General features: G+C 43.2%; 1 protein-coding gene across 1 annotated transcript in view; it reads right to left on the bottom strand.

The window, feature by feature from the left end:
* Nucleotides 1-25,108, bottom strand: part of RABGGTB (Rab geranylgeranyltransferase subunit beta) — a 211,814-nt gene that overhangs the window by 43,866 nt on the left and 142,840 nt on the right. Inside the window, exon 8 of the mRNA XM_086953884.1 lies at nt 8,331-8,480. Within this exon, the coding sequence (XP_086810010.1) occupies nt 8,331-8,480 (150 nt within the window). The remainder of the gene's footprint in view (nt 1-8,330; nt 8,481-25,108) is intronic.

Raw genomic sequence — 25,108 nt, 5'->3', positions numbered from 1 at the left:
TGTTATTTAATAGACATTTTAATTGAAGGGCTACAAAGAGACTTCAAAAAGGACTATGCCACCCTAGTACAAAATACCACATTATTTGGCCACCATATGACATGTAATTCTTCATTCATGCCTAATTGCTGTACTGGCATTTTTGCTGAAGCGAGATTTCCATATCAAATGATTATTATTCAGCCTAAATAGGCACAACGTGCAGAAACATCCAAGTATTTTCATATTTAACCATAGTGCGAATTACTATTTAGTCCTCCATTCACAGTTATACCCTTCATGGGCTGCCCTCAGGAGCAGAATGTTTTCCAAGTCATTTGCGGTTCAGAGGGCATGTTGTTCAATACTGCACGCCCGAATGGTCAGCTTTCACATACCTTCTCAAAAATTATGATAATGCGCCCCTCATCCCATCTGCAGATAGTATTTCATGCGCATGCACATACCTGTAGGGGGGTCAGTTAAATGACAGTGCAACTCTGGGATTTGATAATCTAGGATTTTTATGTCAATGGGATTCGTATCTCTCTTGTCCGTAGAGTGTTCAGCAAGTTCCTCGCAGGAGCATTGTGGGATTTACTATGGACATTGCCACAACTGCTGCAGTTAGATGGAGATATTCAGTCCATTGTGGGGATGATTTGAGGGACGGGGAAACTCTGCCTGGCAAGCACTTTTGGTGTTAACAGAAGGGGAAATCTCAATGTTTAAATGGAGGTCTGCTCAAAGTTCAGAAGAGATTAATTATCAAGAACATGAGCCCTTTTAGAGGACAATTAGTAAATACAGTAGGAAGTATCCCTATGGTATTGGGACAGCAGAAGATAAGAAGAATGTAGACCAACATCAAATGTGGGATAAAGACTTGCTGGAGCTTGCAGTAGAAAAATGATGGCAAGTAGCTCTTATTACCTCCAGACTCGACTATGCTAACACTCTGTATGCCGGGATTCCAGCATTCCATCTTCACAGGCTACAACTAGTGCAGAATCAGGCAGCCCGCCTGATCTTCCACCAGCCGAAACATCAGCACGTCACTCCCCTTCTGCGCAGCCTCCATTGGCTCCCTGTTACCAAACGCTGCACCTTCAAGCTTGGATGCACTATCTTCAAAGCCTTATCAGATCTAGCCCCTGCCTTTATTTCCTCTTGCCTGACACGTTATTTCCCCCACAGAGATCTCCGCTCAGCATCACTTAATTTACTTGTCGTCCCCAAAACCAGACGGAAAAAGCATGGAGGTCTGAGTTTCTCCGTCATGGCCCCCACCACTTGGAACTCCCTCCCAACTGCACTTCGTCACTGTCCCAGCTATGATTGTTTTCGCAGGCTATTAAAAACCCTCCTGTTTCATTCAGCATTTGAGTAAAACCTCCGCCCAAGCTTTCCGTCTTTGTCAGGAGCGCCATGAAACCGCTTGGTGAACGTGCCCGGTAAAAATGCTTTTAACATAACATTTAACATAACAGTATCTGTAAATTTTCTTTACACCACAATAAAGTCTGCACCATTAAAACATAATCACCTTTATAAACTCCATAGAGCTTACCGATACCTCAGACTAGCCAAATTTACTTGTGTGACACTAGGGTGTAAGAGATGCGATTTGTTTGGAGTGGATGACAAACATATGTTTGTAGACTGTCCCACTCTGGTACTTTTCTGAAATTAAGAAAATGGCATCTTAAAGGAAATTATGAGAGCTGAAATCAAGGTAAGCCAGTCTTCAATATTGTTTTGGAAAGATACAGCATTGAAAAACTGAGCTAGAGCCAAAAGAGCCTACTTTTCTTCTTGATTTTGTTAGCAAGAAGGAAAATATGTAAAAAATAAATACATTGATTTTCCCTAAGCTTGTGTCAGGATCAGATTAAGTCAGTAAGGTAAGTGAACCACTAGTCCTGGCGTGTAAAAATAAGAATGTTGAAAGGCTATGGTATCCATTTATGGTCTTGCAAGGGAACAGTAACAGTCCAATGAGTACACCACAGCTCTGTTCAAATGAGGCTGGATCACTGTAAATGTAAGAATTATTCAGAAAGCGTATGCAGGCAGTACTCCGGGAAGGAGATAACAAGCCCATCAAGTGAAGTTGAGCATAACAGTGACAGTGGAATGAGGACCAAAAAAAAAAAGTCTAGAAAAAGTTAAACAAACTCTAAGACCGTTTGAGCTAGATTGAGCTGCTTGGGGTCTGAATGTCTGATTTTGCCCTGGTTTTGCGTGAGACGGTCTGGCCGGTTTTAAAGCTTTTCATGGGGAGGCGACAAACATCTCTAGTAGAGTTGAGAAACATTGCTGTCTGGCTTAGGGGTGAGAGCTACTAAAATGAGCATCAGGATGTTTACCGGAGTTTCCTGACCCTGAATGGAAGGAGTGGGTGAGAAGGAAAACTGTAGGCAAATATCTCTGACTAGTTGATCCACAGAGCATTGCCCATGGCCTGTGGGTGAAGAAACCTGGAGGCAAAGCTTTGGCATTTTGCATTTGCTCTGGTGGTGAACAGGCCTATGTGGGACTCTCCAGTAATGGAATTAGAACGTCTGAGTTGAGTTCCTGCTCGCGGACTGAGCAGATCTGAAAGATTATTGTCCTCTCCTGGGAGGTACTCTTCTAGGAAGTATATTTGCTGATGTATGGCCAAATCACAATTTCACTGTAATGGTGCTGAGCACTGCGGCGAGTGTGTTCCACCCTGTTTGTGGAAATAGTACATGGTGATCATGTTTGTTCTCACCAAGGTTACCTTCTCCCACATGCCCTCAAAAAGGGCTTTGAGGGTTAGCGGAGCGGCTAAAAGTTCCAGCTGGTTGACGTAAAGACCGTGTTGGTAGGGTGGCCAAAGATCATGGACTGTCATGTGCCTCTCTCCCAGCCAGAAGGGGATTAGTTGGTGGTGATAGTCACTGGCGGAATGAAGTTCATAAAGGGTCTCACTTACAACAGGTTGTTGCTTTTTCCCCACTGCAGAGTGTTGGGTGCTGGGAACTTATCAACACTAGTTCCTCCCATTGATAATCCGCCCAGAAGGTGCATTACTGTCCTAACAGTGAGGGGACAATGTGGTGTGAAGCTGCTTGTGGCTGTAGTGATCCAGAAGGGAAACACCTTGAACTGGTAATGGTAGCCACTTACCATGGATCAGAGGTAGTTCCACTGAGCTAAATAGAGGAGTATATGAAAGTAGGTGTCTTTCTGGTCTAATGCGGTCATGAAGTCGCCCTGTCATAGCAGAGCCAAGGGATTACATCCATATGTAAATGTTCCAAGAGGTATTTATTTAGGGGTCTGAGTTTGAAAAGGGTCCTGAGGAAGGTCTTTCTGGGAAATAAGGCCTTTCCTAGGAAGATGCTGATGAGCCCCCTGTTGCCTCAAATTCTTTTAAGAACTTTATCTCAATAGGCGGACAATTCAGGGCAAGCCCAAATTATACATACAAAAAAACCCAGCTTGGGGACATAGCTCCTAAAGCATTGACACAAACTGAAACAGCCAGACAGCACTCAGAGGACACAGGGCAGACAGTGGCTATGGGCCACAATGGAGGGAGTAATTTGCCTCAGGTGCCCAAATACACATTTTAGGCCACAGATACGCAAAGTATAGCCCGGGTGTTGGGGGGTTCGCATGCGGTCTTCCTGACCTTTATATGCCACCCCCTAGCTGTTCACTCGACTCAGCACTAACATTAAAAAGAAGTTCAATAATCAAGCAAACATGTATTTGAATGTTAAGTGAAGCTCATGAAAGGAAGCAACTAGGGTGTCCTGCACTTCTTATCTGTATGGACACTTTTTAAACACATCTTGCAGCAAAAGTGTAAACATTTTATAAAGTCTCTTCTAAATTCAAAAAGTATTTCATTAACCGGCAGAACCATTTCTCCTTTGTACATCAGAATTTATTAGTGTGTTAAGAACAATCTTTGTGTTTAAAGTGATAGTTTTCATACTTGAAATTACAAGATAAATTTTACCCACCCCCCCACATCCCCTTGACAACAATGCCAATATTGAACTAAGAGTTAAGGCACTTGTTATGTGCATCCTCTGGGTGGCCTGGGTTCCTATTACACATTAATGTTATAATCTATTAAATCAACCACAGGAGAGGATTCTACTAAAGCACATACCCTGAAGTCCTATACTCTAGGTCTTCTTATAAGTGATAATCAAGAAGATGGATGGAAAGTGAAAACAATTACCTAGGATCACTCAATTTGGTAAAATTGGGAAGCTGGGTTTAATCCTAGGTTTTTCTGGTTTCACTTTATGCAGTTCCGTCACTAGATACATAGCCTCGCTTCACTTAGGTCAACTGTACCACAAACATCGACTCTCCTGCCCAGACCATCGCTCTGCTGACATCAATGCAGCCCTCGGTCACATCTCATGACAAAACATTTTGGCCCCTGGGAAATGTTTTGTGAGTACCCAAGCTTTAGGCACTTTAATCTTAGAGTAGCAGAGACGACCAGTCAAAGGCTTCGCAGGGAGGTAGTGTTGGGGGCAGAGACTCAGTCTCATACAAACAAAGTAATTCCCTATCCATCCCAGTACTTCTCTTTTAGGAAAAATAGACACTTGAATATCACAGAAAAACATAACACAATAAGACAAAGGTGCAGCTTTAAAGTGAATGACCTACCCACAAGCCTTCACTTAACTACTGCACCCTTTATTGTACCCTTCCAGCAACTCATTTGTGGGCCCTAATGTATAGGGTGGCTTCCTCGCTTTTCAGTCTCAAACAAGGTTAGGAACAGGTGTAAGTTCGCTAAAAAAAGTCACTTCATTTGCAACTCCAGTCTGTACAGTTCTGAAGCCCAAAGAGTTCTCACTTCAAATTGCAGGATTATCTTTGTGAATCTCCCACACAATCTTTTGGGGTTGGGCCTTGCACTACATGGTCAGTGAATATGTGTGTTGGCTGGTGCGTTCGTCAGGCTCACACCATTATTATTCTTAGTTGTTGCTCGACCAGGACGGTGGTCTTGCTCCTCTTTTAGGCAGCTGAGGGGATCAGTTTGGCAGGCTGGACTGATAGGTGCTCATCTTCAGCAGCTGTGGCCTCTGGGCCCAGTGAAAGTCTTCTGCTTTGGCTGCAGCAACAGATACTCAGAAGAATAGACCAGATGTTGACAGTTGCAGCACTAGCCTCAGGTAGGCTCCACGATGATAGATGGCACTCTATTGCTTGGCTTAAATTTCTTCATGCAATTAGCCAATGACTGGAGGACCAGATGATCCCTCATGAATCAGGTCATAACAAGCAACAGACCCAGCAGCTGCCATTCTTCAAGAGTTTGTTCCAGGAGGGTCGATTTGGTGTTGTATGACATCTATCAAGTTTCAGCTGTGGTCGAGATCTTGATATCCTGGCGTAACCAGAAGGGTCAGCTTTAGTCTCAAGTCATTCCAGCTAGTCCCATACTGCAGATGCCTCCGTGGGACAGACCCTGCATTTGAATTCCACTTTATTTCAGAGTATTATTTATTGTTGGTAAGTTTTATTCGTTGGTACCATTTACTTACTTTAATAACATACATTATATCAGACAGGCTGTTTCAATATTTCCTTTTAATATGGCACCATCATCTGCCAATCAAATTTACTTATGAGGGCAAACTTATCACGGTTTCAAAGTTAGTACCCTTCACTTATCTTTTTCCCTTTGTGTATGTTAGTATACTTGATATGTGGTCATATTAATGAATATTGTATTTTATGTCTGAACTTTTGTTTATGCCTTCCAAAATGTATATAGCTTTGTAATGGAAGGACAGTGGCCTGAAATCACGGTTTGAAAACTTTACAGGTCCTTCCCTCCTAAATTCTAAATAACGGACACGTTATTGTAATTCCGTGACTTTGCAAGACTTTTACTTTATTCAGTCAAACTCGGAAAATCTACTTTAGTGTACTCACTTTTTGTCCATTTAAATTGGGTGCTATGTTTGTCAGGAGAAGAAAAGGGCATGTGCGTTCATTCTCGCATAATTTTATAGGTAATGGAGTGTAACATAGAATGTTCTCATTTCACTTTCCATCTTATCACTCGTTGGGTAGAGGTGTAGTACTCCTAGGCTATTAATTGTGTTAAGAATTTTGTCTGGAGTATTGAAGTTCTCGTGTCATCAAATTAGCGTATGTGCACCACACCCCTTCCTCGCCTCCCCCAGTGTTCTGTTCCACTCACCTGTCAAGTTATTGTGCCACCTCATCACAGTTCATCAGACATCCTAGTTTTTAAATCTCATGCACCTGGGTTGCATTACACATCACCTTGTCAGCGCTTGAACAGGTTTCTCTGATCTTAGCCCCCAAACTGCAAGTATGTTTTCTTTCCTTCCACTGTTGGGCACCGGTTCCAATGGATCCTCACTGCTTTGGGAAACCAGAATGTAATTGCTTGTGTGCGTTATGCGAACAGTTCACATAAGCATCAAACTTTTCATATAATATCTGAAAGCATCACCAAGATCACCGTCTCTCCTCTCCATCTTTACTGTGTCATGCCGTTGTAGTGATGGTCCGTCGTTCAGGCTGGATTCCTACAGATAAACCTGACTGTAGACTGGAGCTGCCAAGCAGTACATCTTTTCAGCTATGCCGTCAGTCATATGAAATGTCATTGCATTCTCCTCGCTCGGTCAAAAGAGAATTCGGTCTCCCACCTGGTCTCTGATGTCACAAATCTGGCACTGTGTATCCACAAAGCTTGTTACAAAGATTTCATTTAAAAGACTGACCCCACTGTGGGGCTAAAAACGTGTTGGTTGGATTTAGAGCTGATGTAAGTGAATGGGTGATGTATGAAATGGCTAACTACTCTGCACCTTTGAAGGAGCTTGAATAAAGATTGGATTTGAAGAAGACCGTTTTTGTTTTTTAAAATAAACAGTTTATTGGGTTTTATTGGCTACAATAAATACACAGAAAAACAAAAGGGCAATATATGCAATGATTCTAGGAGGGCAGTTTTCATTGTATGCATGACTGTTGAGGGAAGCTCTGGTTACATGGGAGGGACTCCCGTGTAGACCTCCACGATCTGATACGCTTGAAGAGCTTCCATTTTGGAGCTCAGTGAGGGAGATCCGTCATCTCTAGACCACTGAGGATCTGAGGTGAAAGCTCATAGTTTACTCAAAATAAAAAACACGCTAGAAAACAGTTGTTTGGTGATGAATTGGGTAGGGAAAAGTTACATACAAAATAAGGTTACAGTCATGTCTGATTTTGCAGCATGCAAGTTAAATGTTTTGGCCGAACATCTCATCCTACCTTTTTACACTAAATAGACAGCATGCTACCAGGAAGCCACCCAATATAGTAGTTGGAGATGGATCTGTTCCTGTAGAGCTGAGCTGGTATTCTATGTCAAATGGTCATACAACTGCACAAGTACATTGCAAATGATTAAGCTAGACATTAAGCAAATACCCACAAAGAAAACAATTTATTGAATTGATAAATGACTGCCCTGGGCCTTCTGTTAGCAAAAAGGAGTATTGCTATTCATTAAAAGAAATTAAAGGGGGTGAAGGGATGTCCTCAGTTTATTCTGTGGTGCAGGAAAAAAATGCCTAACAGAGGAGTGTTGATGGTACTCCAAACTGGAAGAGGACTTGAATGAATGGTGTACTAGAAAGCCATATTTAGGAGCTCTAGAGAGACTGTAATTAAATGACTGCTCGGGATGTATGGAAACAACCTTCATTAGGATTATGATCCTAATGACTATTATGATTGTGTAATCAAATAACCAGTCTAGGTTCGCACTGCACTTGTCATTTGGCTACTTACTTTGCATTACAAAATTAGATCATTAAGTTGTTAGCATGCACATCATAATCAAATAGGGAAATGTATTTTATTTGATGATGAAACACGCAAACTACTGATTTAAGGAACAATCTTTTAGACTCAAATGTGCTCAACAAATTAGCTTGGATAGCAAATTAACTTAATTTGGATCTATGTTATTGTTGCTACATATGTGTCAGTTTCTAACAAATTCTGAAGATCTATTTCAGAGACAAGTGGTGGAATTAGAAAATGTAGTCATGGATGTAATGAGCAGCTATTGTATAAGATTTCAAAGGTGACTGCTCTTTTTTTCTGTCATTCCAATTTATCCAAGCTGTTTAAATGAAGCCCATTTAATTATATTACAATCAACTGCATCTCAGATTATTGCGATTCGTGCTATAGGTAGTCATCTGATATTGAAATCACATTATTCTTCCCCAGGTTGAAACTACAGAAAAGACCCTTAGCAAACAAACGCTAATTACAGAACAGTATGTGCAAATTTAAAGTCTTACCATATCCCCTGGCCGATCGGCAAATCCACCGGTTTCTTCATCCTGACAAGCCAAGATAAAGTGCCGCAGTTTATCTCTATCAATCCAATGGAGCCGTTTTATTATTTTCAGAGATGCTAACACCCACCACGAATAACAAACATCAGGTAACTGGAAAAAAACAAGAACATTTAGGATGACTACAAACCTATATTAAAGGTCAATTTATTAAAACAGACTGCTTAAAATTGGTATGCTGCAAATAACATTGTATTCATTCATTCAGTCTTTATTTCGATCAATTTTAGATCATAAAAGATATACAAAACACATTCAGTTAAAACAACAAGACGGTTAAGCCAAAATGCACAACATTTAGAAGAATATTAGATTTACATAAAATCAGAACATTTCATTTATGCCAGCTCTTGCTCAGATTTTAAAAGTCGATTACGGATGTGCCACATCACAGTTAAGAATTTTGCCACCCCAAATACAATAGTAGGGGAAAGGTCCGTTTTTAAAATCCTATAAGCTGGGAGGTATCTTTTAAAACCAAAATTTTTCAGGAGGGGGACAAGCCAGTATTTCCTGGGTCTTCGATAGGCCTTGCAGAAGAATATAATGTGTAGATCATCTTCCCGATGGTGCGAGCAAGACGGGCAATGCTCACTCAATGAAGTCTGAGCCCTGTGTTTTGCGAATGCCCTTGTAGGAAGTGTGCCATAACGCCATTGTAAGAAGAGCTTCCTTGTAAGGACCGGGGAAATGTCATCTAACACACGCTCGAATAAATACACTTCCTTGAACTTGAGAAACATGAGTTTGCGTGGGGTCCTGATGCAAGTGTTGGCTGGATCTAACCATAACTCTGGTCTGCCTATTTTCTCACATGTTTGTTTAATATAACTCACCCATGGAATTTGTCTTGATTTAGGCATGCAGAGAATCTCTTGGAGCTCACTTCTGTAACTCGCAAGTTCTGGTGTGCTCCATATGCGGCGCCAGAAGATGATTGGTCTTAATCCCAATTCCTCCGTAATGGGTCTCAGACCTAAGTCGAGTCTCAATGGGAGGAGAGGGGTACTTACAGGTAGGGCCGCCATCTGCCTAATAAAACTATTTTCAGTTGCTTGTAGTTTTTGACTAGGAGAATGACCCCACAATTCACCTCCGTATAAAGCTGCCCCTCTGGCCTGCATTTTGTAAATTTCAAGAGCAGCACTAAAGGGTTTATAGGTTGATCTACTTATCATCCTAGATATACCTCCCGATAGTTGGACCAATTTCATGTGGGCCTTTGCCCAATGCGTGTCACATGTCATATCCTGGTTGATAGTTACACCCAGGTATTCGAAGGTGAAAACCCTCTCCAGTCTTGTTGAACCAATAGTAGGGTTGGGGCGTGTTAGTGGGGGGGGGAGGGGGGGGAGGGGGGGGGGAGGGGGGTTGAGAATCATGAATTTGGTTTTTAACGCATTGATCTCAAGCCCCCGCTCCACACAGAACACTGAGAACCCATCCAGGACTCTTTGTATACCCATTGGTGATTTGGACAGCAGCAGGGTGTCGTCCGCAAACATAATTGCGGGCACCCTGCTGCCGTTCAACTTGGGGGCATCGATGTCTTTGATCCTGGTCAGGTGGTCAATTACCCCGTTGACTAAGAGGCAGAACAGGGTCGGTGCAAGCACACAGCCCTGTCTCACCCCCTGTCAACTGAGAACCTGTCTGAGAGTGCCCCACTTCTACCACACCTGACTCGTGCAAAATTTCCCTGGTGTAGCCTTATCAAAATAGTCAGGATGTCCCCCGGAATACCCAACTCGAACAGTACAGTCAAAAGTCTCTCTAGGTACTAAATCGAAGGCGACTCGCAAGTCCACGAAAACCGTGTACATGCTGCCGCCCTCGAGTACCGCAGTCTTCCAGTAGAGGAGGCTCAGGCGGAATATCTGATCCATAGTGGAAACCCTTCTTCTGAATCCCGCCTGATAGGGACTGAGAATGGAGTTTTCCTCCATCCAATTTTGGAGGCGATCTAATATCAGCCTACCGAATAACTTCTGGGGAACATCGATAAGGCTAATTGGCCTGTAGTTAGCTGAGAGCAGAGGCGACCCCTTTTTGAATATGGGAACGATCTCTGCGCCCAGCCAAGTACTAGGAACCTCCATACCCCCTAGGACAGCATTGTAATACCATTTTAACATATGGTTGAATAACACCTGGCCAAATATTTTGCCAAATGTTATTAAGTTCCACCTTTGGTAAACAGACTAGCACAGCATAAATCAGTACGGTAAATGTTTACTTTTATATTATGTGTCCTCCTCACTTTTAGCAGTGCAATGGTAACATAAAATAAAGTCAGATCAATGAGCTGGTTTGATTTAAGTTTCTGTGCAGCAAATTTCTTATGTAAAAACAATGTTATCTGAAATAAGCATTTTATGATCAGTAACTTAAAACTATGCACCCTAGTAAAATATGTCTGCATACCTATCATCAATTAGACAGCAGTAAACCCTTACTTTAAAAAGACTTACATTTTTTAGTATCCTCCCTAGGTAACCAACTCATAATGATCAGAGCCAAAAACACTATGTTTAAAAGCAATACATTATAGACCTGCTTACAAGAATTCTTTCAGGCAACTTCTACAGTTTAATACTCTTCTCTTATAATTATTCCTGAGAAATGTGTTCGATGCGTACCTATTTCCTCTATCTGGAATACTTTTGAATGAAATGTTGATATGCAAACATCTTATTTGCTGTATTTAAAGTATCCCATTGTCTTCCTGGGACATGTCACGATATGCAGTTAATAAATCGGGAAATTTAGAGGTCTTTTACCCAATCATTTACTTTAAGTATATATGTTACTCAAACAATGCACTTGTGTGTGTGGAACAGTCTCCTTCGGTCAAACAAACAGACCCAAACTGCCTAGTTCTGAAATGGCAATCTGTAACATACTGGTGGAGCGGGTTTGGCGCTAGACGTAGTTATCCTGGAGCAGCTAAGTCTGTCCATGATGAACTACTTGGACACTTCTGAGCATGCACCATCAAAGACCAGACCCAGGACCATGCATGTCAAAAGCAGACCCAGTCAGGAGCAGTGCATGGTGCACTACAGGGACAAGAAACTGAACATGCTCTGCCTTCCATTCTGTAGATCACACCTGGGTGAAAAAAAGGAAGCAGTGCAAGAAACAGGGCAATGAAAAAGGAACTATACTGTAGAACATATTTAACATCAGGTTATTCTGAGGGTTTAGGGTGTTAGCAAGGGTTAATAAGATCTCAATGTATACCATAATATCTGCTGGCCTGACAACGGGAATAGCAGAGAAAGCAATGTCAATGTATACCATAAGCTATGCCCACATAAAAATGTTGATACAAATAAATGCAATGTCAATGTATTCCATATTCTACGCATGCATAAGTGTTGATACCAGTAGAAACAATGTCAATGTATGCCATAATCTATACATGCATAACAATATCGATACCAGTAGAAACAATGTCAATGTATGTCATGATCTAGGCACATAATTTCATCAGTAATCGATAAATATTGATGATCGCAATGACAACTGTACTCACTATACTGATAATATCTGCAAAAATGATATCAATGACCACCACATTATTTGTAGAAGTTCTAACGAACATGTATCCTTGCTGTTGGATTCACCCAAGGTGGCCTCCCTATCACCCTGTGTCAGAGATACGTGCTCAGAAAGGCCCTGCGACCCCAACCCATGCCCATCGAGTGATAGGTCACAGGTGGGGTCTCACTTAGCCCTAAGACAAACATGCAACCAGTGAACACCCTGATCAATCCCACAGATAAGCACAAACCAGTCCGAGGAAATTGGCCCCAATAAAACACGTTCGGCCATATGCGCACGTTCCCCAGAAATACCACAAAGCTAGATGCCACGTGTAGTTAGGAACACTTAGCCACTCAGGACACAACATGCACAGCGCACATAGTGATCTCGTGCTTCCCCACACCAGACATCTGGACACATACATTCTGGCGACACTAGCTCTCCCTGAGGTCAAGAACCACCTGTGTCCCCATATCAGATTACTATACTTGTTATTTACGACCAAGATGCTGTTAAAAGAAAACAGAATTGGTTTATTGTACCTTACAAGATGTATATATTGTCGGCCGTAACTCTGTAAAGCGAGAGACTTTCTTCAGATGCAACTTGGTCAGCACTCTTCCGGCCACTGCATTTAATTAAACCAATTTATTCCGGTTTTGTCAAATGCTGCTCATCTTTTCATTAGATGTAAAGTAGAGTGCAAGAGAGCAATGCCCATAGTCCACTGCAGACAAACCAGATAAAGTACACTGCTCATGGTCCACTGCATAAAAGTTACGTTTCACATAAAACCACTACTGCATTGGTTCATATCCCGTCGTACAGGAACCTCTTGGGTTCACCAACGCCTAATCGGGATGTCTGCGACTGCTTAGAAAAAAATATAATATTAACAGATTAATAAAGAGTATGTAATTAAAGAAGCAACATTTAATATTGTAAATTTTAAAAGGTTGAGTATGTCAGAAGGAATTTACATTGAAGACTAATAATAAGTAAATAAAGTTGCTACCCACAGAATGATCCGTCGGAGCAGTGCACATGCATCAAGCAGACTATAGTATGGACGATGGGTTGCCTCAGGTAAATTAAAAGTCACAACCTTCCCATTAAAATGTACATTTCAATTTTTTTGCATTAGTTTGTTGTTAGACCTGGCACAATTGGCATGGGTCTCCCTTCCATTTTTCGCTGTTGTCTCCTCGGTTTTTGCTGGTATTAGATGCTCTGGGCGCAGTGCCACTGCCATTCAGTGCCACAGCGCAAATGCTCCCTGTGTAAATAGGATTGTGAATTGGTATATCCCAGATTGGCTTATTTGGTATACGTGTTAGCCCCTAGTAGTGTTGCCTGTGTGTGCCGAGGGCTGGTAACCCAAATGCTGCTGGTGGGCCTGCAATGCTGGTTTGCGCCACCCACAGAAGCAGCTTCTAAAGAGTTCTTCAGACCTGCCACTGCAGTGTCTGCGTGCAGTCCAGAACTGCCATCGTGGCTGAGAAGTGTCCACACTTCCCAGCCCCTGAACCTTCCCTTAGCATCATGTCAGTCACCACTATGGTATGTGCATTGTGTGTGTAAAGTAGGACATGGCTGGATATTTGTAGCATGTCCTGGTAGTGAATTACCTTCCATTTTGTTTTTCACGGCTGCAAAGCTACCTGTTCTCTATAGGCTAGAATGGGCAGACTGGCTATTACATCTTATAGTCCTATCTGACTCAGGGAACATGGTAAAAAAATCAAGTTTAGTATGCCTGAACTCAGAATGATAAAATACATCTTTTAGTGAAGTTGGTTTTAACATTCTGTGTTTGAAAATACCACTTTTAGAAAGTAGGTATTTTCTTGCCTAAGCCTTCCAGTGTGCTCTGCTGTTATGTGTATTGGCTGTCTGGGTTTAGAGGGGCAAGGCAGGCTGAGTCAGACCTGGGTTGAATAGAGAGATCTGCATTGAGTACTGGGGAGGGGTAGCTCCTTGACCCAATTAGGGTTGTGCCTGGCAAGGTGAATGCTGGCTCCACCTCCTACCTGCCTGATGGCAGACCCCCTCTTTCTGAAAGGAAGGATGCAACCTGGTAAACAAAGTGTTCCAGGCCTGAGCAGAAATGGTTCTTGCTGGGTTCAGTGACTAGAGACTTTTGAGAACAAAGACTTTTGGGGTATAAATATATGTGCCCAAACCCGAGATTTTTGTATTGCTCCTGAATGTCAAATGGAACCTCTGTCCGTGTTACTGAAGGAATCTCAAGAGGACTGTCCTCGTGCTTGTGTGCTGTTTCTTGGATTGGCCTGCAGTAGTTCCCCTTGGACTTGGATGAAGAGGGGAAAAGGACTTTTGAGAGACTTATTTTGTAAAGCAATCACCCAAGGGCTAGAAGAGAGCTAGCCTCCTGCTGGAGTCACAGGCACACCAGACTACCCCACCAGCCTCCTGATTCTACCCAGCGACGATTTCTATCTGCAGGTGAGGCCACTGTGAGGTCCAGGGCCTCTAGTTCTGGAAACAGAGAAGAGAGTGCTGAAATCGTTGCTAACGCAAGTTTGCGAGCCGCCGCAGCTGAAGAGCGGAAGAAAAATCATCGTGCTGCTGGAGCCGAGCGCTAGCGAACCAAAGGTCATCGCATCGCACGCTTGCAGGCCACAAAGTGCTCGCTAACCCCCGAGATCACCACATCACACGTTTGCGGGCTTATCGAAGGCTTGCTAACCCCGGATCATCGCACCGAGATCATCGCATCACGACATCACAGAGCGGGCGCCGTGCGTCCGCCATTTTCCTCGCATCGCACCCGATCGTCGCTTCTTCGCAGGGTGCCATTTTCTTTTATCGCAACAAGATCGCACACACAACAAGATCGCACACACAACAGGATCAGCACATCATCCTCCCTTGCAGCAAGCATGAAGAAGTCTGTTGCTTTGTCCCGCACGCACCAGCAGACCGGCGCATCATCGTTCCTTGCGGCAAGGATTCAATGCATCGCCGGCCTAGCATGGGGAAAATCATCGCTACAGCTTGTTTGCAACATTTTGCTACGAAAGCGAGGTAATTTGTAAGCAAAAGGGTCGCAGAGACCCCTGCTTTGATTTGAACCCCTATTTGAAGACTTTGAACTCTTTTTCCAGCTTTTCAAGAGTACCCCCATTTTTCAGTATTGTGGCTTTTTACCATTATTGGTCTTGTGGTAAGTCTATATATAAAGATGCCTATTTTTTTATAACTACTTGTGTGGTGTCCCTTTGTAGTGTCCTACACTGTGTTACTGTGTATGATCATAAATGCTTTACACACTGCCTCCGAGATAAGCCTAGCTGCTCGTGCTACGTTACCACAGGGTTGAGTAGGGGTTATCAAAGTAGCCCCTTACTCTGACTTAGGAAGAAGGGTCCCTACTTGGACAGTGGCCAGCCATTGCCAACTAGAGACCCCATTTCTAACATTTGTAAATTAAACAGAATATTCTATCATTTGGGTATTTGTTTAATGAATGTTTCTTCATTTGTGTGCATTGTTCTGAGGCTCATATGATTAAAATTGCTTAAGCCAACTTCCAGTAATGGCTCAGTAGGGTCAGGGTATTCCAATAATGATTAAGTAGGAGTCCCTGGATTACAGCTCTGATTAAGTGGGGTCCAACAAATGGCAAAAGTGGGTCAAAAACTGCATACATAGAACTAGAAAGGCGTAGTGCAAAGATGCCCAGAAGCACATTACGTAGTTGGGTACAGCATACTTTGCTATTGCCTTGAGGATAATATATGTGGCAGGCACTAGAGAGGAAACGCATACTTCCGAACTCCAGCTGGAATCCTCGAATGTGGAGTAGTGGACTTGGATGTGCAGAAGGCACTGTAGCTCCCAGGTGTGTCTAAAGTTCCGGGCAGATCTGCTCTGTCTGCAAACTTTGTTTTGCGCTGACCGGTGGAGAAGTGTGGCTCACTGGTTAGAGGAGGCAGACCTGGAAGCAGAGGTCAGCCCGGGACCAGGGTTCAATTCCCGGCTCGGCGGGGTCTTGAGTCCTAAAATGTCCATGGACTCGACAATTCTCGCTCCGGTGCCTACTCGATTCACGGGTTCACAATCTGCGATTCTGGGCAATAGCTTGCTTAATCTCCACAACGGCCCCTCGCGGCCGGATGCCTGGCTTTCACCTTGCGGATACCCAGCCGGAGTTATCTCACAGGGGAATACCAGGACGGGTTCCCTAAGCAAGCGCTTAGAGACCGGTTGGTGATTTGCGCTATATAAATTCCTGTACATTTACATTTACCAGTCCAATTGGCACTGTTTTGGATGCTGTATATTTACATTAAGACAACAAACTCCGGGGAGGAGCCAAGCCAGCGACCGAGATGGCCGCATAGACGCTCGGCTCCGTGAGCCCTCTCACCCCGCGCATACATCCTGGCAACTATCCTGAGCCGTAACAGCATATTTAAGTAGGCGAAGGAGAACTTTCACTTACCGTTTGCTCCTGAGGCTTCTACGTGCAGCAGACCCTAAGAAATGTCCCCAACTGTTTTGCGGCCCTCACGGAGCTGGGACCGGGGTGTCGAGTGAGAAGAGCAGCCGGCCGCGAGTGCGACAACAGCGGCCATTGGTGGAGGTGAAGAGTCGGCCGGAGGGCGCTGGTGATTTGATGGGCCGATGGCGACAGTGACGACCCAGTCCATCCAGCGGAGTGCCTCGTGGGGATGCGTGACAAAGCAGGGTCGAGGGGAGTGCATGATATTTGGCCCCCTTTCCAGTTTTGTGTCCGGGCATAACTAAGGACTCCCCCCGGAATCGGCGGGCGGCTCCCGGGGAGCGGCAGAGATTTTGTTTAGCCCTTTGGTGACTCCTCACTGGGAAGCCTGCCTTGACTTTCTGGGTCCTCGCTGTGAATCCTGTAGCGCCCTGGTGTAGGGCCCGGTCCCTGAGGTGAGGTGAAGAAGGACGAGGCTGGATCAGCTAAGATGGCGGCTGGCACCCTCTTGCGCAGACCACATCCGGATAGAAAAGCTGCCGTGCGGGAGAGTTCTGGGGACTGGAGGCACGAGAAAGAGCCCACATCCAAAGATATATTAGCTGCTCTAATGACCCTGCATGCGACCCTGATCCGTAATGCCCTGACCTTGGAAAAAGGATGGCCGCCATTGTTGTCCCGCCGTTCCACACGGGCACAGTTCGATCTCAAGGAAGTGCCGACGTGCCCGCCTCTATGTCAGTGAAGAGTGCTCGAGCTACGCCTAGGTTCGTAGAGACGCTGGAAGACCCGGCTCATGAGATCGCCGGGGACAGTTCTGTAGTACATGTGAGTGACTCGTCGGGCACATATCTAATCTGCGGCTGGGGAAACAACGCCGATCTATGTCTTGGGCTGCCCCGGCGACGTCTCAGCGCTTGCCGGATGGTGTGACTCTCTCTCCTTGGATGGTGAGACTGTGCTCGGACTTGAGGATGTTTTCGGGGTCGATACCGACACAGATGGATTTCCGCCATACTTGTTCGACTGGGTTTTGGTTGCTGAAGTCCCATGGAGTAATAACATGGCCCGGTCCGCCCGGATCACTTGGACCCTCCACGCCGCTCTGTATGCCGATTGATAAGTGGACGTATGTTGGTACTACTGATAGACAAGGCCAGGGGTGATACCGTCTAGGATCCTGTGGACTTATTGTTTGCGGACGGTGATTTGGGGGACACTCGGCGGGGATTCTATTGATGGTGCGGGCGGTGAATAACGTTTTCCATGGCTATTCTGATCTTGCTTTTGGGATGTTTGCTGGGCGCGGGGTGGGTGGCAAGATCGAGGGCCCTTCTCCACTTTTTTCTCCTTTCTTTTTCTTCTTTCTCCTCTTTTTCTATATTTCGGGTCTCTTATTTAGGGCTACAGGCACGCTGCTGGGGGGGGGGGGGGGGGGGGGTTAGGCCGTGGCCTTCTGCAGGGGTGGGGGTAGGGGGATGGGGTTTGTTTAATTTGTCCGTTCTTTGTTTCTATGGCCCTTTTGTCTTTCTTCTATTTTAGTGTCGTCGTTTTTCATGTTCCCTACAGTATGTTTCCTTTTGAGGGGTGGGGTGCAGCTTTGCCACGGCACGGGTTTGTGTTTACATTTATCCTGCTCGTATACCTTACTCCCAATACTTCAATTGTATTTGCATTATCTGCGGATTTCCTGATTTATGCTTGTTATTGTAGGTACATGTATGACCGTACGGCAATGATTCTTAGCTTCTTTTTTTCTCTATTGTAAAATGAACCTCCATGAATCCTGAATTTCGGCCAGTACGCTTGAATAAGAGTCATATCCTGAACACTTGTTAGACCCCGGTTTTCGAGCTGCTATAATTTCCCACATTGATTTGCTGTACCTACGACTTGACTAGCGGCCGGCCGGGGTGGTTGTAGGCCCATGCTTGTAACTGCTTGTAGTATAATAAAGGTTCCCCAAAAATTTAAATAAAAAAAAAAAAGACAAACTCCCTAAATATGTGGCCATGTCAGTGTACTCCAGAACTGCACAGTGCCGGACTAATCTGTTTATGCCTGCAGGCTTGGAACAGCAATAACACCTATCACAATTACCATGTTTAGGCCCATTGGTGAATTATGATTTACAAGAGATGCCATGGCTAAGGCTCACTCCTATGCAGTTACCGGGGAACATTGTAGCATTGCTTCTACTTCAGCCAATTAAAGGTACTAATCTGTACCAAGCAGATGAGCACATGTGAATTGGACTGGAGGTGGTGAGACTCAAAAAGACAATGACATTCCTGTGAAAGTCAAGCCAAAAGTAGCCAAGGTTGTCCAAGAGGAGCCATCACTGGAGATTAAGTGCATGGTGACAATTTCATCTTTGAGCAGAATGTCCAGATTCTTGGTTTACCCACCTTCACAAAGGTGGACGATGATACTTTCTTATTGACACTGGATATAAAATATTTAAAACTCCATGGTCTGGTGCCAACAGCATTCAAACAAAAGGGTAGTATTCCTGAACATCTTGCTGGGTTTCAAGTGTGTTGGAGGCCACAGAGGACATAGAACTGACTGGAGCAGATGCACTTCTCATATAATGTAGTCAAGGGTATTTATTTCACAGCAACTGTCAAATGCAAACACTGTAATGTTGCCGTTTTGAAAACACAAAGTCCAAAACGTTGTCTTTTCACGATTTTTTAATTGTGTTTTGAGTACATAGTACCTGGTTTAAGCATGTAACCAACATCACATCTGAATCACTGCCTTTGCTTTAAAGAGCCCCAAGATGTAAGGGGGTACCTTGTCCCAGAATCATATCAGTGGGCAAACAGAGAATAAGCTAGTTCTTTCCACAGGGGCTAAAGAAGATTGACAGCCCTGCCCTTGTTTGGTTGTAAAAATGTATCACCTTTAAATGTATTTTTAAATATATGTCCAACATTAAATTATTTGAAAAGAGTGCCATCCTTTATACATCATTTACCTGCCCATCTCCAACACAGTGCCACCGCACGGCTCCAATTCTCAACATTGCTTTTGCCCCAACTCACACTGTGCTACCCCAGGCACAGAACCCTTGCCTCTTAATCCTTCCATGCACTCGTCCATTTTATCTAGCCAGCCATGCAGTCACTTCTCCATTAATGCACTCACTACTTCAGCCTCACTCATCCATTCATCCAAGATTGCACTCACTACTTCAGCCTGACTCATTCTCATTTCCACCCACTCACCCATACATACACCACACACTTTCACAAATCAATGAAGAAGAAAAAATGTTTTAAAAAAAACAAAAAACAGACCTATAGAAATTGCCAATATTCTTGATTTGGACCTCGAAATGGTGACTACACAGTTAGCTTTCTCCAAGTGTCAGTTTTGTGTTAACTATTTAAAAATGATTTTTTACTAGCAAATGAGCACAGCAGTGTTTCAAGAAGTATTGTACGACTTAAAACAAAAATCACCCTTTCAGTGACAATATCAGTAGAATTCTAGAATTTGAACATTTAGCAGGACTGGTCTTTAATACATACCTACTGCCCTCATCGAAAGACTGCAAACAATCACAGGAATCGAAGGCTTGGCTCTATTTTGCTTAAACTAATTTCTGACCGACTGGTGAACAACAGTAAAAGTTTGCCTTTACTTAAAAAAAAATATATATATTTTTTTTTAATTGATTGTGTCAGCATGTCATGACAAATTCATTAACAAATAATACATTTAAGCTTTTATAATATCTTCAACAAATGATCAGAGAGACAACAAAAGAGACAAGCATTGGCATAGCCAATAGGTCTCGCCTTTGGGACCTTATAAGTTACATGCAACAGTTGGTATTGTTGCACTAAGGATATTGTGCTGCATAACTAAATACTTATAAGGTCCCAAAGTAAGACCTATTGGCTATGCCAATGCTTGTTCTCTTGGCCACAGAAGTTTAATTGGCTTTTGGGAAGATGCCTTCAGACATAGCTTTATTTAATGTATATCTTGTCTTTCAGTGGCTTTCCATGCTGACACCTTCTGCCTGACGTCAACTTTCCTGACCTTTTCCTAGCTTAAATAAGTAAGGATTTCCCTTCTATGGGAAAACGGTGTCTCCTTTGATTTATTTTGAGACAACTTTATAACAGTCTTTACATTTATGATTTGGATTGCTTTGAATTATATTGGCTAATGCATTCAGGCAATGGCTATTGCCTTACAACTCATTTGAGGATTTGAATTTGTAACTTCGCTAATCTTTTTAGTAAAACTTTCATGGTTTGCAAATCCAATAATCTTGGTCATCTTTGTGGGTTCAAACATGCTTTTCATTAATTAATTGTATTGATTGCTGTGACAGCCTCAAACCGGAACTAAAGATCCATCAGAGGGCAGCCTGGACCTGAATTTCCACAAGAAATGCGCATGGTGCAAAATGCTGCAAGAACTTTCTTCTCGGGGACAGTCCGATGGTGCATGGTGTCCACAATATGCTGCTACATGCTGGACAGCCTCCCACCAGGAAGTAAAGCTGCCACAGGGGCACTGGCAAACTAATTCTTCACATGCCTCCTCTCATCCTGCCACTTTCTTTCTCTCTCTCCCACAGTAGGTGTTTCCACCACCATGTTCACCTTATCAGTGACTTTCTAACAGGTGGCCTGTTTCTCTGTTCCATTGTGGACGTGTGGAGGCAGAGAAAAAAGTGCACCACATTGTTTGCCACAGTGCCTGCTTTCGGCTCAGTGAAGTTTGCATTTCTTTTTAGTGGTATGGTTAGGGAAACTGGACCACTTCTGCAATGGATGACTAAATTTTGCTTCAGGGTTGACTAATTAATGCAGCAGGATAAGGCAGATTATGTGGCGTAATGTGGAACCTGTGGAAATTGTTACATTCACTATTTTGACATTTGTGAACGTAAGTACACTTAGGACAAAAGTTTCACCTTATTAGTATCGATTTAATAAGGTGATACTGCAATCAGCAACTAAACACTGACCAGTTAACCTTTGCAGAGTATCTGCTACTGCACATCACCATGTGGGGCATTTTTTATTACCTTTTGATCAGTTTGAGCTAGAAGTCAAATATGTTTTGTTGAATTTTGCAAGCCATGAATCAGATCATGGTCCATGGATTAGGTGGTAAGTGAGGCGAAACCATAATTAGGCGTAAAACGCCAGGGCCACGGGACTGTATAATTTCCGTGGACCTGGGCATGGGGTTTGTCTAGGCAGTCTGGCTTTGTGGTGATGTGCGGCCCACGGGGACAATAGCAGGGCTGGGGATTTGCTTTGGGGGTGAGTTGTGCCTGTTTTACTGCCCCAGAAAACACTAAAGTCTGTATACTCAATTCAAAAGTGTCAAAAAGACCTACCCCTGGACCAAGTGTCAGTGCTACTGTGAGGATACTGGAATGGCAGTTCTGTGGTGATACCAAATGCAATATACACAAATCAGGCACTCAGATTTGCTAGGAAATTACACGAAATTATCACAAAGTGTATAAATCAAATTCAGCACTCATAAGAAAATGTAAAAACATATTCTAGGATTGATCAATAAAAACAATTTTAGGACAACTGCCTAAAGGTGCCTCCCCAAATGGGTTACAATCTATTGCGTACACATAAAAACACTTTAAAAAAAAAGTTGACGCAGCGTTTCGGTGATCTTTGTATGTTCCACCTTCTTCAGGACATATAGTTTCATACATTTTTTATTTAGTAGTACTCTTTGTGGGGGACTGGCCCTCCAACATCATCGATAATCCTTGCTTCTAGATAGGCCTAGAATCTTGTTTTGGCCGGTTTCTATTATCCGTAAGAGCCATCCTTGTTGTGTATTGATTAAAACATTTTTTTATAAATACATTCTTAAGCTTCTCTCGTAAAATTCAGTTTACTGTAAGTTTTATGCAATTTTCAAATTATGCTGCTAAAGCTTAGCAGCGTTTAAAACTCAATGAAGCTTTTTTTCACTTTTCTTTAAGACTCCCAACCAGTCAATGGTCGACCGCTCAATACAAAGTCGGCCTCCCTGCTCCTGCGGATTTCCCGGAAGTGACGTATTGGGGTACTGCCCCCCCAGTTCTATTCTGTGGGGCATGTCTTAATTCTGTATGTCATGCATGCGGAACACCACGTTTCGGAGTATCGCAAGCACAACTGCGAGTCATATTTTTACGCTGCGTAAAATTTAATGTATATTAATCGCCCCCGATATGCACATACAAATGACTAGGCGGAATGACGCATGCCAGAATGCATGGACTACTTAACGGGTATTCTTTGGGTATTTTGAAATTGTGGAATTTTACTCCGGTTTACGCATGGGTACGTTTTCACTCAGATTCTTCCCTTTGTTAAAGGGGCTATATGCATGTGTGTGAGTGGTCTCTTGTACATACCACGTGCGACGGTCCTATTACTGACCCTCCTGAAAGGAATCAGAAAGAGACAGATCATTTCTCGCGCTTATATCGCAAGAGCTCAAAAGCCGAAGGTGGCTCGGTCGGTTGAATGCTTGCTGTTGAAACAGTCGGTAAATTGCAGCTGAAATGTGGAGCAAGTTCAAATCCCTGGCTCATCCTGCCATTGGATACTATTAAATTGGATAATGACATTTACAGTGCTTTTATAGGGCTGGTGTGTGTATGAGGCACTATATCAAAAAAGAATAGTAATTTACAGTGAAGTGCAGAAAACTTAGTGGGTAGACTGGTTAATTAGGACAATACGGTGAAAAATATCAACTCTGTGACAAAATTAACCAACTACATATAGCAATAATTAAATTATGTCATCAGTGTTCAAAGCTAAAACCATGTCTTGCAGATATTTGGACCTGTATGCTGATACTGGGACATGTATGCAGAACAAAGTTCTCTAATTAAATGAAAATAAGACTCAAGTAATACTCTTTGAAAAGAAGCCCAGTTCAAAAACAGTCTCTTCAAAGAAATAGTTCCACTATTGATTTAACAAACTATTTTTGGTACCAGAAACGTTAAAAACCTAAGGGTCAACCTAGATTTATGTAGTCCAAAGTAGATTACATAAAGACTGAGCACCACAAAGAATACCAAATGCAGCAGTCAATCAATTACTGCACTCGCCTACGTAAACATTACTTCAGCACTGCAATCATTCCAATGGCTACACATGGCCAGATGCTCAGACTAGAACCCTACACTGTTGACCGACACCCTAACTGGTCGTTCCACACTTCAAGAGGATGTGCATTGGTCCAGACAGCAACATTGTAGAGCTCTCTTCCGGAAAGATAAAAAACATCCAACATCTGTGACTTACAGAGATGGTAAGTATCAGATTATGCAATTACATATTACTTCACTTTGCCCTCTCTGCAAGCTTAAATGATAATATAGGATTGCAGTGGCACGATAAAAGCACTCTCTAGCAATCACGCATAACACCAAAACACTTCTCGCATAGGCCACCAGACACAATCACGCTATTTATGAGTGTAAGCCACTATCACTCATCTACACATGTAATTATAATAAAATTAACCCCTTGCCTGCTGATGACGGAACCGCTCCGTCATCAGCTGCGGTGGCACAGTGCTGATGACGGAGCGGTTCCGTCACAGCCCGCTCGGAGCGCCTGCGCGGCGCGAATTCCGCGCCTGCGCTGAGCGTTCCATTGAGCGGGGCGGGCCATTACGGAACCGCTCCGTCATAAGCACAGCGCCACCGACGCTGGTGACGGAGTGGTTCCGTCACCAGCATGCGGCCGCTGCCCCACCCCCTTAGCACTGCGGCGGAATAGCCGCCGCAGTGAAGGGGTTAAATACCTCAGCTGCCAGAAGGGAACTTTTAATAAAATCCCAAATTATTTCACGCAAGATTCTAGTTCTTCAACCGAATTATGAAGACAATGACCTGAAAGAATTCTTGAAAGTCTGACGTGTTTGCCTTGAGACAATCCCGCAAAACTCTGTCCACATGGTTTTTGTGGTCTGCACAGGACGATTTCTACAGGGATTTTTGCACAGTGTTTCCACTTTCGTATTGGTTCCATCCATGAGAAATTAGATTTCTGAATGCTTTTAAATGAGACAATTAAAATAAAAAGTTCATTTATTTATTAAGTTAACTCTTCATTTTAATTTCCTCCGTTTTCCAAGTGCCACATTTACAAACAGCAGGAATCTTGATCCCAGTGGCTGGCAGACACAGTGCCATATTTATACCTGAAAAATATAGTATTTCTCTTAAATGGGAGAAATTTAAAGTGAAGAATTTTTTTTTTTTTTTTAAACATTCTCTTAATGTATTTTTCTACTTTAAATGAAGCCCTAATGTTTTAGGAGGCATGTCTCCTCACTTTAAAATCGTCACATTAAAGCAAATGACTGAATATAGTAGTTATAAATATCGAACCAGGTCTACAGGCCAGGTCTACAGGCCACTGGGAGTAATATGCCTGCTGTTTGTAAAGACACATTGACAAGGGAGGAAATGAAAATGGTGAGTTTTATGTAATGAAAATTAACTCTTCAGGTGAATTGTATCCCATTTCAAAGTGTCACATTTACACACAACAAGCATCTTGCTCCCACTGGCTGGTAGACTTTTTTTTTTACTTTATTTTTGAGATTTACAGCGATAAACATCAGCAAAGAGTGCATTACATGTATACATTTCAGTCCATCATCTACAAAGCATGTATAGAACTAGATC

Source organism: Lissotriton vulgaris, chromosome 1_1 (genome assembly GCF_964263255.1).
Source record: "Lissotriton vulgaris chromosome 1_1, aLisVul1.2, whole genome shotgun sequence".
Lineage (NCBI taxonomy): Eukaryota > Metazoa > Chordata > Amphibia > Caudata > Salamandridae > Lissotriton > Lissotriton vulgaris.
This window is presented reverse-complemented; position numbering and strand designations above follow the sequence as displayed.